The sequence below is a fragment of the Rhinolophus ferrumequinum genome, chromosome 9 (assembly GCF_004115265.2).
Source record: "Rhinolophus ferrumequinum isolate MPI-CBG mRhiFer1 chromosome 9, mRhiFer1_v1.p, whole genome shotgun sequence".
In the NCBI taxonomy this organism is placed as follows: Eukaryota; Metazoa; Chordata; class Mammalia; order Chiroptera; family Rhinolophidae; genus Rhinolophus; species Rhinolophus ferrumequinum.
In genome coordinates, this window is record NC_046292.1 from 23077891 (window position 1) to 23092722 (window position 14832).

The 14832-nt window shown below is 47.2% G+C and overlaps 1 protein-coding gene across 1 annotated transcript in view; it reads right to left on the reverse strand.

Annotated features, from left to right (window-relative positions):
* CSMD2 (CUB and Sushi multiple domains 2) overlaps window positions 1-14832 on the reverse strand; it is a 579918-nt gene that overhangs the window by 81148 nt on the left and 483938 nt on the right. Inside the window, exons 38-42 of the mRNA XM_033115124.1 lie at window positions 12388-12506; window positions 11846-11915; window positions 9716-9832; window positions 6598-6807; window positions 1365-1553 (exon numbers count right to left, since the gene is read on the reverse strand). Coding sequence (XP_032971015.1) covers window positions 1365-1553; window positions 6598-6807; window positions 9716-9832; window positions 11846-11915; window positions 12388-12506 — 705 coding nt within the window. The remainder of the gene's footprint in view (window positions 1-1364; window positions 1554-6597; window positions 6808-9715; window positions 9833-11845; window positions 11916-12387; window positions 12507-14832) is intronic.

The window sequence follows — 14832 nt, forward strand, 5'->3', positions numbered from 1 at the left end:
TAACCAGGTGACTAGAGGTTCTTTAGTAGATGAGGATTCGGTTTAATGGCAGAAAGACAATGAGTTCAATTTTGAATATGTTGGAATTTACATGTCTCAGGATAAGTGAAGAGAAAGATGACCAAAGGGTTGGCAGATAGAAAGGTAATTGGAAAAGAAGAGAATAAGGCATCAAAGAAGTCAAGGGAAGAACTTCTTCAGGAGGGAGAAGAGCTTCTGACTCAAGATATCCAACTGAGCACCACTCTTTTCTCTCTCTTGTGATGCCATAAAAAGACAAAAAAGGTGGAAAAAGGAATAAAAGGAAGAAAGTCCACAATGAAGCTGGTCATAGAGCACATGATCAACCAACAATTCATGATGGACGGGTTATGCCTGGGGATAGTTCTGAACATCTGAAAAACAAACTAGGGGTTTAATAGTTTAGAAATTGCAATCATATATTCTGATACCAGCACAGTTCAGTTCTGCAAACAAGGCCTGTTTTTCTATGGAGAGTTAATACTTCAAGCTCACTGTCTGTAAACCAGTTACCATGCTGGGCACTTCACAGGAGTCATCTTGAAACCCTTCCAGCTCTTAAGAGTAGAGATGAGAAGCCCCATTGTACTAAGGCAGAAACTAAAGCTCAGAGAGGCAAAGTGGTTCAGGGATGGAGCCCAGGAGCTGGGGTACCTTCTCCTGGACTGTGCTGTCCTCCTGTCCAGCTTTCCCCTTTTAAGACAAATCCCAGCTTCTCTTTTAGGAAAATGCTGAACCCCAAGAGTGAAAAATGAAGGAAAATGGAACGGAGGTGAGCAGATGGGGTAGAGGCAGCACAGCGTCTAGGTCTTCTTCCATCCTGGTTCTGGTGAATGAAGACCCAGGAAAGTGCCACCTCTAGCTCCCTGGTATTATCAACTCAGATTCTCTAGGCACATGTAGGAGGAAGAGAATGATGGGGCAGGGCAGGTGAAGAGGGAGATAAGAAGTTTCCTAGAAAAAGGCTTTTTTCTCTTCTCCCTTTGGGAAGGTGCCATGATCTCTACCTTTCTATCCCTCAGCACACCGCTGGCTCCTACACCCTCATGTATAGTCTTCCCTTCTGATCGGAGACATTTAGCCCATCAGGTTGGATATTCCCTGACTATGTTTTTCCTTGGCTGTGCCCCATACCTCCTCCAGGTCCTCCCTAGCACTGGCCCAGAGTTCTGACCCCCAGACCCCTCCCTGGATAGGCTGGGTCCCATCCATATGAAAGCAGATGGACAAGGTTTGCCAGGACCACCCAGCATGAATGATCCCAGGGTACAGGCAGGTAGATGTAGGACTATGCTAGATCAATCTGCCCAAGAAAAATACCAAGGGATGAGGGAGGGACATACCTTCACACCTGGGCAGGGGGTGGTCCCAGTTCCGGTTGGTGCCATGTTGACATGTGAGGACAGGGTGGCCCATGAGTTGATATCCTGGAAGGCACTCAAAGGTCACTGATTGTCCGACATTGTAGCCAGCTCCCCTCACAATGCCATTGGCAAAGGGCTCTGGGTCTGGGCACTCTTGAAGTTCATAGGCTGGAAAAGATCAGGAGAGAAGGCTACTTTATTCTCTCTGGGTATTTTCTCCCCAGCCAGAAGAGGAGTGGCAGAGTTACCAGTGATAAAGCATCAAGACTTGGACTGTACTGGCATATAGTAAGAGCTCAATAAATGGTATGTGTTATTATTGCTTCCATGGGAAAAGGAGGCTCAAGGAAGACAATGCTAGACTGAGCCATTGTTTTCGAGCACCTCCTTGGGGCCCGGTGTTGACCTGGTTCTTTCATGTGTTTCTCTCATTTAACCATGATGACAGTGATCAAGATCACAAACATAGGAAGCAGCGAGAACGTGAGTGGGGTCTTTCCCACCCTGAGAAGCCTATCAGGAAGGAAGGAACCTGGAGGAAACACACCAAACCTATGGCAAGGAGAGAAACTATTCTGAGGGAATAGCTGGGTTAAAAGGAATGCGACTGCCATACAAAGAAGTCCTTCCAAAGAGCCAGAAATCTGCTTCCTGAGAATGGGTGGGTCTGACTCAAAACCTGACACCTTGATGGAAACAGCTGAGCCTGCCACACAGGGAGAGGTGGCTGAGGGACGTGCTGAGCGTGTGTCACAGAGCATAGCCGTTTATTAACTGGATCCACAGGACAAAGAATAGCCTCTGTGGCAGTAATCGGGCCCAGCCTACACAGGACATTGGCAGTGAGAGCAGAAGGAACATTCCTATAGTGGAAATTCTCAGTGGAAGGAGTGGAAACCACACGAACGCTCCACGGAAGTGGGTATATTCGTCACAAGTCATGACAATATAAAGAACAATGCTCGTGAAGCTGCCATTTCCTAAGCACGCCCTCTGTGACGGTGGCTGTGTTATGCATTTCCGTTTGATATGTACAAAGACGTCTTACTGGGAAGAACTGGGCAGGTTTCACTGAAAAATCATCACGGTAATTGGGAGTGTGTGGTATGGTCAGCCAAAGAAGAGACGTGGCCCTGTCAGCAGCAGAGGGTTTGGGTGATCTGGCAAATGAACGTCACAGTAGAAGCAGGGAGCCTCTTGCCCAGGTAGGTGACCGAATGGATGGGAGGAACCTTTAAAGAGAAGTGTCAGTGGGAATATGTGGACTCATTGATGGAGAGGAGCCTAAGGAGAGGGGGCCCATGTTAGAACCAGGAAAAGCCTTAAGGAGTGTCTGGGTCTCTCTTATAGGAAGAAGGTGGACTTTTCAAAAAGAGAGACATTTAAGTGACAGTACCTAGATTGCTTTCATACTGAGAAAAATCTCAGAGCCCGTTTCTGCCAGGAGAAGCTTCAAAGAGAGAGATTGGGCCTACAGGGCAGAAACGCACCCTAAGAAGCAGAATCTTCTGCTTCCCTAAAGAAGGGCTCCTTAGGGAGAGTAGCTGGGTTTGTCCCACAGGAGACACTACAGTGGAAACAGATACAATTTCAAACAAAGTGTCATAACTAAAAACATTAATAATCATGATGCTTCATATTTTGGAATAATTCTATGCCTTGTCCTTCTGCTAAGTTCTTTATAAATACAACCTCTTGAGAAGTTTTAATAGAATAAGTTAAGCCTGCCAGATTGGGAGACCTGGGTAGGAGTAGCTTATGCTGTTATTAAAAATTTGGGGGCAATACTTACTTGAAGAAGGGAAAGAAAAACCCCAGTCTAGGAAAGTCAGAGTATCTAACAGAAGGAAGTGTGAGTAAAAGTAAGGAGTTGGAGTTCTTCCAGAGAAAGTCGAGGGACCACAGAAGCTAGGCCTGCTTGTTACCAACAGCCTCAGTGGTGACAGGTGACTCTGTCAAGAAGCAGGTCTTTCCATAAAAGAAAAACCTGGGGTGAGCGGTTAGAGCTTCTTTACAAGGTACAACTCCATAGGGCTAAGGAAGGTGTCAGTGGAGAGCGTGGGCCTATCGGGCAGGAAAAATTAATTTGGGTCTGTGACAAATTGCAAGGCCTCAGTGAGAGTATCTGGGCCTTGGGCACAGAGACAACCTAGTCCAAGAGTTTGGGGCCATCAAACAAGACGCCTTAATGGAAGTCGAGGTCAAGTCTGAGGGGGAGCAGCTGCCCTGACACCAAGCATGGTTCCTTATGTAGCATCAGGACCGTGGCCCACCAGCAGGCACTGAGGGAGTAGCTGGGCCTGTGACCCAAGGGAAGCCTGAAGGGGAACATTCAGGCAAATCATGTTGGGAAAATGTGAGCGGGAGGAGGTAGGCCCACCACGGCTGGAAACCTCAGTGGGCATTGCTGGGCCTCTCACACGGCTGGGCCAATTCCTGGTGCAGGTGTTGGGCCTCTGAAGACATACATAGAACCTACCTTGTTTCCTGCTCCCTCCCCCCGCACCACACACAGGGGAAATCCTCAGGGGACTGGGCCTCTGAACATGTGCCGTCAGTGGGTATAATGGGCACATCACAGAGGAACGCTACCTCAGAGTGTTGGCCTGTCGTTCCAGAAGCCTCCGTATAGGACCTTGTGCAGGGAAGCCTGAGCAGGAGTACGTCACAAAGGTGAAGGCTGGGAGGGGCTAAGCCCGAGACCAGGGCTCCGTGGACGTAGGTAGGTCTCTTCTATAAGAGGGAGCTGACGGAGTCTTCTAAGGACAAGTGGGCTTCTCACACAGGGAACGGGGTAAGAGTGTCTGATTCCATCACACTGACTCAGTTGGCAGGGCTGTGGGTAGGCCCCAGAGCAGCTATCCCTATCACAACGGTGGTGTCATCACTACTTGTATTTATCCAAGAAGAGAAGCCTCCGGGAGAGCACTGCGGCTGTCAGAGGGTGCAACAAATTCATATATTGGAGTCCTAGCCCCCAGTACCCCAGAATGTGACCTTATTTGGAGATAAGGCCTTTACTCTCTTTACCTAAATTACAAGAGGTCATATCCTAATCCAATACGATCGGTGTCCTGATGAAAAACGGAACTTTGGAGACAGACACAGAGGGAGAAAACCATGTGAAGATGAAACCAGAGATGGGGGTGATGCTTCCACAAGTCAAGACATGCCAGAGATTGCCAGCAAACCACCAGAAGCTAGTAGGAGAGAGGCATGGAATGTATTCTTCCTCACAGCCCTCAGAGGGAACCCTGATTTTGGGACTTACAGCTGCCAGAACTGTGAGAGAATAAATTTCTGTTGTTTAAGCCAACCCAGTCTGTGGTACTTTGTTATAGCAGCCTGAGTAAACTCATATACAGGGGAAGACTGAGAGGGACATGCATCTGTCCCACAGAGGAACGCTGACCACGAATGTGGGCCTGAGCCTCTTCTGTGACAGACTGGAGCCGTCTGATGTGTTGTGGCCGATTTGACAGCCCCACACCGCCCACCGAGGCTGTGTGCACTTAACTGACAGAGGCAAGCTTCGTTAAGTAAGGCTGGCCTCTATGACAAGCCCACACACAGCTTCACTGGGTGTGGCGGCGTCCTCACTACCGATGAAGACGAAGTGTCACTCTTTGGGTAAAAGGCACAGCTTCCCTTACTGCTTCAGTGGTGTGAGAGGCCCGGCTCTTCCTCCTGAGGCTTCCCCTGTGGTGACAAGCCCAAGCACGCTCACTGAAGTTCCCTCCAGAGTGCACATAGCACTCAAGGAGGCAGCACCTGTGTGACTGGTGCAATGTGCCCACCGTGGAACACCCTGCAGGCCTTCCCTAAATGACAAGCCCAAATCCACACCAGCATTCATTTCTGATAAGGGATGAGAAAGCCAAATGTCGGAACATTATATATATAGAGAGAATATTCCATATTCTCTAGGACACACAACCCCAAAATTCATGAAACATTACCTATTTTCCACAGGTACATATAACATGTATGTCAACACATGGCACAAAGATCTGGAATGATCACAACAAAACAATAGTGGTTATTTCTGAGGAATAATACTGTTTGGAGGCTACAGACAAAGAGTGCTTGGCTTTCTCTGTAATGTTTTCATGTCTTTATTTCTTCCTCTCTTTTTTAACAAGGTGAGTGTGTTTGTAAAGTGTGTAATTAAACATTAACTTTAAAAAAGAAAAATGCAAAACAGTATTTGTAATACGATGCAGTTTGGGTTAAGACATAATAATATAGTTACATCAATATATGTAGAAAAAAATGGGGAAATCAAACCGTTGAGAGTTGACAGCCGTGCATCAGGTGGGGTTGGATATGGGATTATGGGAGAACTTTTGATTTTCTATGATGCACTCATAAAAACACCTATAATATTTTAATTTTGTATAAGCATGTATTAGTATTGGAAAAATCTAAAAGTGTGAAAAAATCAGTGGAAGAATCTGAGAAATAACTTAGAACAAATGGTTCAGTCAGTCACACTAGGGAAGCATCTGAGAGAGAAGTTGGGCCTATCCAGGGCCACCACGTACAACTGCACAGGTTGGGCAAAATTTGCCTAGTCACAGGTTATGGCCCCTCACACAGGGGGAGCCTGAGTTGGAGTGGATGAGGCTTGTTCCAGGGAAAATGTGCCGGAAAGAATGGGGCCTGTCTCAGGATTTCACCTCTGGAAGGGGCGCTGCAGTGAGTGCGCTTGGGCCTCACACAGGAAAATCCTCAGTTGGAGTACAGGGGCCTGTCCAACTGTGAAGGCTCAGTGGGCTCTCCTGGGATTGTTACTGGAATTCTCCATTATGTCATAGCTTTGCAGAATGCAATTGGGCCTGACATACAGGGGAGGACCCAGAGGGGGTAAGCAAGTCTACCAAGGCCAAGGCAAGTCGCTGGCTGGACACTCAGAGGTTCCCAAGATGGAACACTTGCTCTGGGAAAGCTGTTGGCTAATGGGCGTGGACAGAGGTCGAGCCTCTGAGGGCGATGTTGGGTTGCCACCCTGGAAAAGGCTTGTCAAACAGGGTTAGACAGTCTCCGCTGGGCCAGAGAGACACGCCACCGAAAAGAAGCTTCTGTGGATAGGCCTGCCGCCACCCTCAGCCCTTCCTGTGTTCTCTCCCCTACGTGGGAGGTGGGGAAGATGGGAGACTGTGGGTAACGGATGGGATGGACAGAGGAGCAAACGGGTCCTCCTTGTCCTTACCTTGATACTCCAGCTTGAATCCTGGGCGGTTCTGGGAGTGGTCACTGTGGAAATACACGGTGGTCTCGTGGGACGTGGACAGCAGGGAGCTTGGAAGCTCACTTCCACTGAATCTGCCCATCATGCGGCTGGTCTCGTAGGGGCCATTCCGGATTTCTATGAAGTCATGGTTGGGCTCCGTGGAGAAGTTCAGGAACTGGATGTGAGCTCCTGGGAGCAAGACAGAGGCAGACAGTGCCCAAAGCAATACAGTCCTGCTTCAAATGTGCCACCTTGTGAAAGCATTTTCTGCCAGAGCCCACGTGTCCCTACGACTGACTTCCCACCCAATGAGAATTTCCAGAACAGACTTTGGGAGTTGCCAGTCCAGTCCAGTCTCTTGTCTTCCGGCAGGACTGAACTGAAAATATATTGTTCACTCAAAAGGAAAGACATTAGTCATTTCAGAGCTCTATCTCAAGTCCATTTTATTGTATTGAAAACAAAGTTCAGAATCAACACTTGCTTTAAATTTGTGATTCTTATGTCTAATGTCAGTATAAAGATAGCTTTGCTAAAATAAACTATTTACTTAAAAATAATATCCCCTCCACACCCAATTGAAAGACATGAACTTCAAGACTGGCATTTTCTAGAACACTTATGATAATTCAGAAATATAAGGCTTAGGAAAATACACTGTCCCATCGGCTCCATTAAGAAGTGAAGTTTATACTTTGGGGATCTTATTGGATTAATCAAGAGCTAACAACCTGACAGGTTAAATGACTAATTAAATCCTTAACTGACATATTAACATATTCTTTGGAGAATGGAGGTGGGAATATTAATATTTGCTTATGATAAGATTTCTTAAAATTAGGTTACTATTAAAATCATATTGAAGAAATATATTTACTGAGCAGAGGAAAATGTCCACAATGTTAGTTGTGAAAATCTGATTGCAAAATAGTAGGTTGTATATAATTTTCATTTTTGTATTTAAAAACTAGAAGAATATTCATTGGTTCACTGACAATATTTATTGAATATTGCCATGCATCAGGGCTGTGGTAGGCACTGCCCGGGGATGAACAAGACCAACGAGGTCCTCGTCTTCATGGGGTTACCTTTCCAAGGTGAGGACTAAGCTGTTAGTGAATGTGTGGTGGGATTACAGGTAATCTTCATTTTTAAATTTGCTCATATGTACTTCCTAATTTGCTTAGAATGAGCTCATGTGTGTGATGATTTTGCATCCGATTATTTGAAGGATAAAATAAGACTTGACATATAACGTTGAAGACACTTCATGTCTCCTGCCCTTTCCATTCCCCACTTTCTTCCACAGAGGCAGTCACTATCATGAATTTGGAAGGTACCCTTCTAGCTCATGTTTTTAAGATTCTTAAATAATATCTGGGTTTATTTGTTTTAAACACTCACATCACTATATCATTGATATACTTCACATACAGTTTTTTAAACTTATTTTGTATTCAACATTGCAATTTTCAAGGTCTATTCATGTTGATATATACTCATAAAGACATAGTTGATTGGTTTTAATGACATATTAATTCCATTTTATGAATTATACAACAACACTATTCACTCCCCTACTAATGAACATGTAGATTGTTTCCAAACTGCGGCTAATTTTGCAATGAGCACTTTTATGCACATCATCCGTGAAACCTGTGCTTTACATTCCTCTGCCCATGTATCATCCCAACACTGTGAGCTACACGTCCATCAAAGGGGCTCTTTAAATACTGCAGGAATTCTGAATTGAGCTTCTGGAAAGCACTGGATGTGACCACTGTTATCTAGTGGCAGCAGCTTGTAAATGCAGTGGCTCTTTACACATTGAAACCACGTAAGGGACTGTGTTGGAGTCCAACATTCACTTGAAAGCAAAGGATCCTGTTCCTTATGCAACTGGACCCTGCAGGAGGCTTATTCCCCAGGGGCTGAATAAGCACCCAGGACTTAGAGATAGAGAACTCTAGTGATCGAACACCAGGACTTAGAGAGAACAGTGATGTGACATTTCAACTTCTGTTTTCCTTTGATGTTGCCCTCCTCTATCATCCCTCTATCATCTGAAGTCCTTCTGGCCCATGCCTGGATGCAGAGCTACAGGGTCTCCTGTCTCCTCTTTCCTCAGTGTCCCAACATCTGAGTTTTCCCAAGGCTGCCGACGTCATCATCATTTTGCCCCCGATCATCTGTCCCTGGTTTCCTTCAGAAGATGGTACTAAACATAAGACTCCATCTTTTGGAGGGTCACCAATTTCTTTCCACCTCTCAGAACAGACATAAAGAAGGCCAGTTTAGATTGCTTTCTCCAGCAGAAGACCCATTCTAGGTTGAATAATAAGGGACAAAATAAGTGGTCTTCATTCCTGAGGTCGCAGACTGGGAGGTGACTACAGCTCTGTGCAGGAAAGATCCCCTTGGGACATTTTGTTCCTAGGAGCTGGGCAATGACTCGGGCAAGATGACCTATGTGGACAGCCCATCAGTTCCATGTCAACACAAGTCATTTTCTCATCAACATTTGGGGTTAAATTATATTCCCAGGGCACAATACATGAATCATCAGCAATTCAATTTTGTACCCAGATCACTATCCTCCCTACTGGCATACTCCATCTCCACAAAAGAAACATCTCCCAATTTCTAAGGCTAGCCAGAATGTGCCTATGAAGAATGCAAACTCAATTTCATGTGGACCTCGGCTCAATTTAATTAAGATGAGAAAATGGATATTATAGTTAAAAGTACAACGTAAAGTCTAGTCTCTATAAAATAGATCCCCGCCCCCCATTTTTTTTAACCGTCTCTGAGTTTTTTTTCATTCCACAGTCCTGGATTTTAGCTCACTCAAATAATAATAATAATAATGACAATAATAATAATAATAATAATAATGGCAATTCCTAAGATTCCCTCCACATACATTTAATGTTCTCAAAGCATTCATCTCTACCATTCTTAATTGACCATCACGATTGTATAGGAGGTCAACAGAGGAGGAAACAGAGGCAGAGAGCTAAACTGCCTCGACCATGATTATTGAGTGATTGCTGCAGACAGTTGCTTTAAGTCCAGAGACCTGGGCATGAAGACTTACCGAAGCCCACAGGCAGTGCTATTTTCCAGGAGCAGTCCATGTTGCTGGGGTAGTTGCCCGGGAAGCCGGGGCTCAGGATCACCCCCTCCATCTCTTCTACTGCTCCCCCACACTGTGCTGTGACAATGAGACCAGAGGGTTAGGACAGCATTGAGGACAGTCCAGGGACATGCCAATGTTTGAACGACCCCTTCGGGCAGGAATTTTGAACCTTTCCCAAGTCATAAACCCTTTTGAGAATCTAGAGGAACTTATAGTTCCTGTCTTTAAAAAATTGCACATATGGGAAAAACTGAGTAAATTCAGGAAGGGCTGCCCAGCACCCCAGGACCGCCCAAGTTGTGGACTCCTGATCTTGAGCGTGCCCTTCTCAGGTCGGTTCCCTTAGTGAGATCACGCAGTACCAGTCTGCTCCCAGAGAAGTGTGATCATCTCTTACATTATCCCCTACATCTTCCTCTCCTCATCGTCCAATCAACGCTTCAAGACTGAAGTAAAAAAATGAAGGAAGGGGACTGGCTTGCACCGAGTCCCTCCTCTGTGCCATGCACCGTGCCAGGCTCTTTATAAATTTATACTCCTTGGGATTGGGTGGTCAACAGATGAAACTTCCCACGAGCCCGCCCTCAGAACTGACAAACGCCCTCAGCCAAAGTGACTGTGATTAGCCTTCCATGGGGAGCCGGCCACAAGGGGCTAGGGCATCTGAGACTCCAATCTAGGTGACTTCAGAGTCATGTGAGGATGCAGAGCTGCGCCGTGACTACAGCCTGGTCAGTCTGTATCAATACTTTTGTTTCTCATCTTATTAGGACAAGGTTGTGTGAGCAGAAAGGGGTTACTCAGTCATGGAATCCCAGGGCAAGGAGCAGAGGGCAGGGATCGGGAGTGTCTAGGGAAACACCTTCTGGGGAGAGGGTTCTGTTTCGATGTGAACAGAACAGTGCCCGCGTTCAGAGCAGAAGCTTCGGCACTGACCGCTTGGGTCACAATCCCAAGGCTTCCACTTCCTGTGTGGCTCTGGGCAATTTCTAAACCCCTCCACACCTCAGTTCTCCACCCCTGTGAAACAGAACTAACAACAGCACCTACGTCACAGGCTTGGTATGAGGTTACAACAGAGAGGACTGTACTTCACTTGAAACAGGGGCTGGCATACATGGTAAACCCTCAACCAATGGCAGCTACTGTTAATGGGTGTGGTTTCCTTGGGGGCGCTTTTGTATTACGTCATGGAGGGAAGCGCCTCGGGCTGACCAGTCACATTTCTGACTGCTCAGAGGAGTACCAGGCCCTGTACCTGGGGAGATCACAGAAGGGAAATTCTGTTATGCCCAAGTGACACTCCTTCAACTCACCTTGCTTTCTATCCCAAGGTCAAAGGCATTGGTGGTATAGTGGTGAGCATAGCTGCTTTCCTATCCCAAGGTCAGCCTTGAAGGTACTTTACAGATGCCTGGGCATCAGAGAAACCTAGGTTTCCATTCCTGACTCTACCACTTTCCTTTTAATCCTGAAAGCCTTAGATTTCCTATTTGCAAAAATGAGGATAATAACCACCTCTGAAGAAACACATGGCTCTCTCTGTGCTTTGCACATAGTAGACACTCAGCAATTATCGTTAGTTTCCCCCCTGCCTCAACCTGACTAGAAACTTCTAAGGGTGAATGCCCCATCTTTTCTTGTATCCATTGATCTCTTTATCATTGCTTCGCACGGGGTATGAAACTAAACCAAGTCAAGTTCTCATTTCACAGGTGACCCTCAGCACTTCTCTATTAGTGGATTTTACTTGTCTGTCCCATAAAAAGTCAGGGGGAAAGCCCAAACTGCCTAGAAGTTCCTAGAAGTTCCATTTAGCTGATGACATGGAATGAGAATGGTCATCATAACCTTTTCAAATGGGCAAGCCTCCTGTAATTTTTCATTTGGTGGGCGAAGGTTTCCCAAAGCCATGACAGCCTCAAGTGAGAGTTAGTGCTTACAAAAACATCACCCTAAAACTACTGCTTTCAAACAGACCCAGAATACCAAACCGCCTTTTGGTTTACACTTAACGACGTGTCACTGAGCTCAAATCCTGGGGAGAAAGTGCATTTGAAGGAACTGGAAAAGTCTGGGCTCTCTTACCAATACAGAGCGGAGGCGGGTAGTTCCAGCGCCGCACGGTTCCGGGCATGCAGGAGATGTGGGCGTGGCCCTGGAGGAATCAGGAACAGGGGTGGGCCAGCTGCCCCCACAGGCACAATTATATGTACCACCCAGAACAGGGGCTCATTCAGGGGCCTTGTGTTAGGGAACAAGACTGTGGGCTGGGGAGTGAGGCAGTGGGAAAGGGATTTTTGGGAAGGATGCTTACTCGTATCACTGCCATTACTACAGAATTCTCATGACTCAAGCTTCCTTGTAAGCCTCCTTTAATTGCTAGAGTCCCTCATGGCCTTCAAAGGAAAATTAAATTTTCCTAAAGTCCAATCAAACTGAAACTTTGCAGGAACATATTCGAGGAGGGCTTGTGCCAAATCACTGAAGTCAGCAAAGTTTGTCTTTTGCATGAACAGCTCCAGGAGGCGATAATGGTTCCCAGGGTAATTGGGGGCTGCTTCCTGTTCTCTGGCCAAGCACATCTCAGGTGACACCTGTTTCCTGCCCTGGGTGCCAAGGGGAGGTACCTGGAGGGCATATCCCGGTTCACACTGGAAAGAGACCACATCATTCACCAAGTAGCGCTCGCCAGTCTTCACCCCGTTACTGGGCACGGTAGGTTCTGGACAACTGCTCAGGCCCACCGCTAGATAAGACAGAGACAGATGGAAAGGAGAATGGACCAGCCCAGCAGGTCACCGCGATCCTAGGCTGAAGGTGATGTTGGCAGCTGGGAGAAGGGTGCCTCTAAATTGGGCTTTCTCTGCTCTCAGCCTCTCGGCTAGCACTTCCAAACCCTTTCACCTCACAGTGCACAGAGAAAATTAGAATTATACGGCAAAGAGGCCCCACAGACCAAAGCTCCTTGGGGTAGGTGGGTACCATCTGGGAACTCTGGCTGCCGCCAGCCCCCTGGGCTCTCCAGAAGGCGTTTGGAGCAGGAAGGCTAGGGAGGTGCCCCAGCCGTGGCTGTAAGCCCCCAGACTCCTCTGCATGAGCTCCGTTCACGTCACTCCTGCCTCCGACTCCCAACTTCCCTCCATTTGCCTTGCCCTAAGAAGACAATTCCTGAGAGCTAAGAAATTGGGACAGAGGTGAAGGAAGGGCAAGAGGAAAGGAGAGCACTTGTCAGAGAGTCATCTCAGTGATGCTGGGGGCTCAGAGAGTCCCACTCTCTGGGACAGACTGTCCAGAGAGAAGTTTGCCAGCAGATGAGACACTCACTCCACTGCCTTCTTTCTCCTGTGGTGTTTTTAAGGTCAGGCCAGCTTCTTTCTGGGAGCAGTACTGGGGCACCCCACACATTATCTCCCATGGTCAGCTTGGCCCCTCACTCACTGCTGGACCCCTAGTGGCCGCCCTCTCATCCCCTGCCCTAAGCCACTGCTATTCCCGTCCATCCTTCACTCACAGGCAATTTACATTGTTCATCTCTTTCCTTGAATCATGGGACTTCCTTGGTCAATAATTTGAAGTAGGTCCCCACCACCTTTATATGGAATCGCATCATGCTCACATTCTAGGACCTTCATGGTCTTGGCCTGGTCCTTTTCAAGATCACCTCTGCAGGCTGTCCAACCTCCTGCTTCACTCTCCTTTCTTGTCTTTTCAAATTCAACCTGCACTCACTTACTCCTTATTATACACCCAGCATTGTACACAGTGCTTTGCTAGGGCATCCCTCTTACTCTTCCTCCCCTACCTTCTCTTCCCTGCCCACCATACCATCATCACTGAAGCAGCACTCGCTGAGCACATCCCATGAGCAAGGCTGGAGCGAGCGTGTCACACACATCATCTCATCCCCTTGAAGCAGGTCTCAACATCCCATCTCACAGGTGACGATGTAAGCCAAGAGGCCCAGAGATGTGCCCATAGTGAGCCACAGAGCTGAGATGCAAATCAAACCCAGTCTGACTCCAGCTCTGCTCAAATGGAGGCCAAACCCTGAGGCCACATGAGCTCACGTCCGACCCTGGTCCCGATCTCCTCGCCTCCCCTCCTGAAATCATCCTCATCTGCTTTGAATCTTGTCCTGGCTGACTCCCACAGCAAACAGGTAGGTAGCATCTCCTGACTGGTGGGCTCCATATCTCGCCTGTGCCCATGTGCAGGTGTGGGCACTTAAGATGCTTGAAACCCCTGTGAATTTACTGATGGATGGGACTTGGAATGCACCTCTCCAGGGACAAGGGCTGGAAGAACCATGATGAGGCAAAGGGATGGCTGTAAACTGAGTACTCCACCTACTCGGAAGCACTCTGTTTTCACCAAGGATGGCAGGAGGGTGTATGGGCTTAGAAAATTTGTGGTTGAGTCCGACCTTGGGTACCTGCATGGACCAGAGAGGTTGGCAGAGGGCAGCCTCAGCACTCCTGTTAGATTTCTGATAGAGAACTTCTGGTAGATAACCCCCTGGTAGATCCCAGGTCCCTTGGGGAACCCAGAGCATGCAGTGCCTGCAGGGAGCCAGGCACTTGTGGAAAAGGAATCGGAAGAACTGGCCAGCCTAGGACACTCCAGCCCCATCTTCTTGTGCAGCAGCTGATGAATCCTCATGCCGTATTCAGAGCTGAGATTCTACAGGGGCATGAGATAACCACACGTGCTTTTGTTTTCTTCTAAGGGTAATTTACATATAACAAAATGTACAAATCCTAAGTGTACATTTGCTGAGTTTTGACAAATGCATGCACCTGTATAACCCAACCCCCTATTGAAACTACACAACATTACTGTCACTCTAGAACGTTCCCTCATGCCCTTCCCAGGCAGCTCCTGTCCTACATGTGCATTTAAGAAGCGAATGTGATGCTTGAGAATGAAGGACGTTTGGAGCTATGTCCACAAATCTGAGCAGCTGGGACAAAAGACCTTAAAGGCAGGATTAAAACAATCATTAAGCTGCATTTGAAGTACTTCATTTTGGCTGTCATCATGTCTATTTCTCCCCACTCCTCCCTGCACTTCAA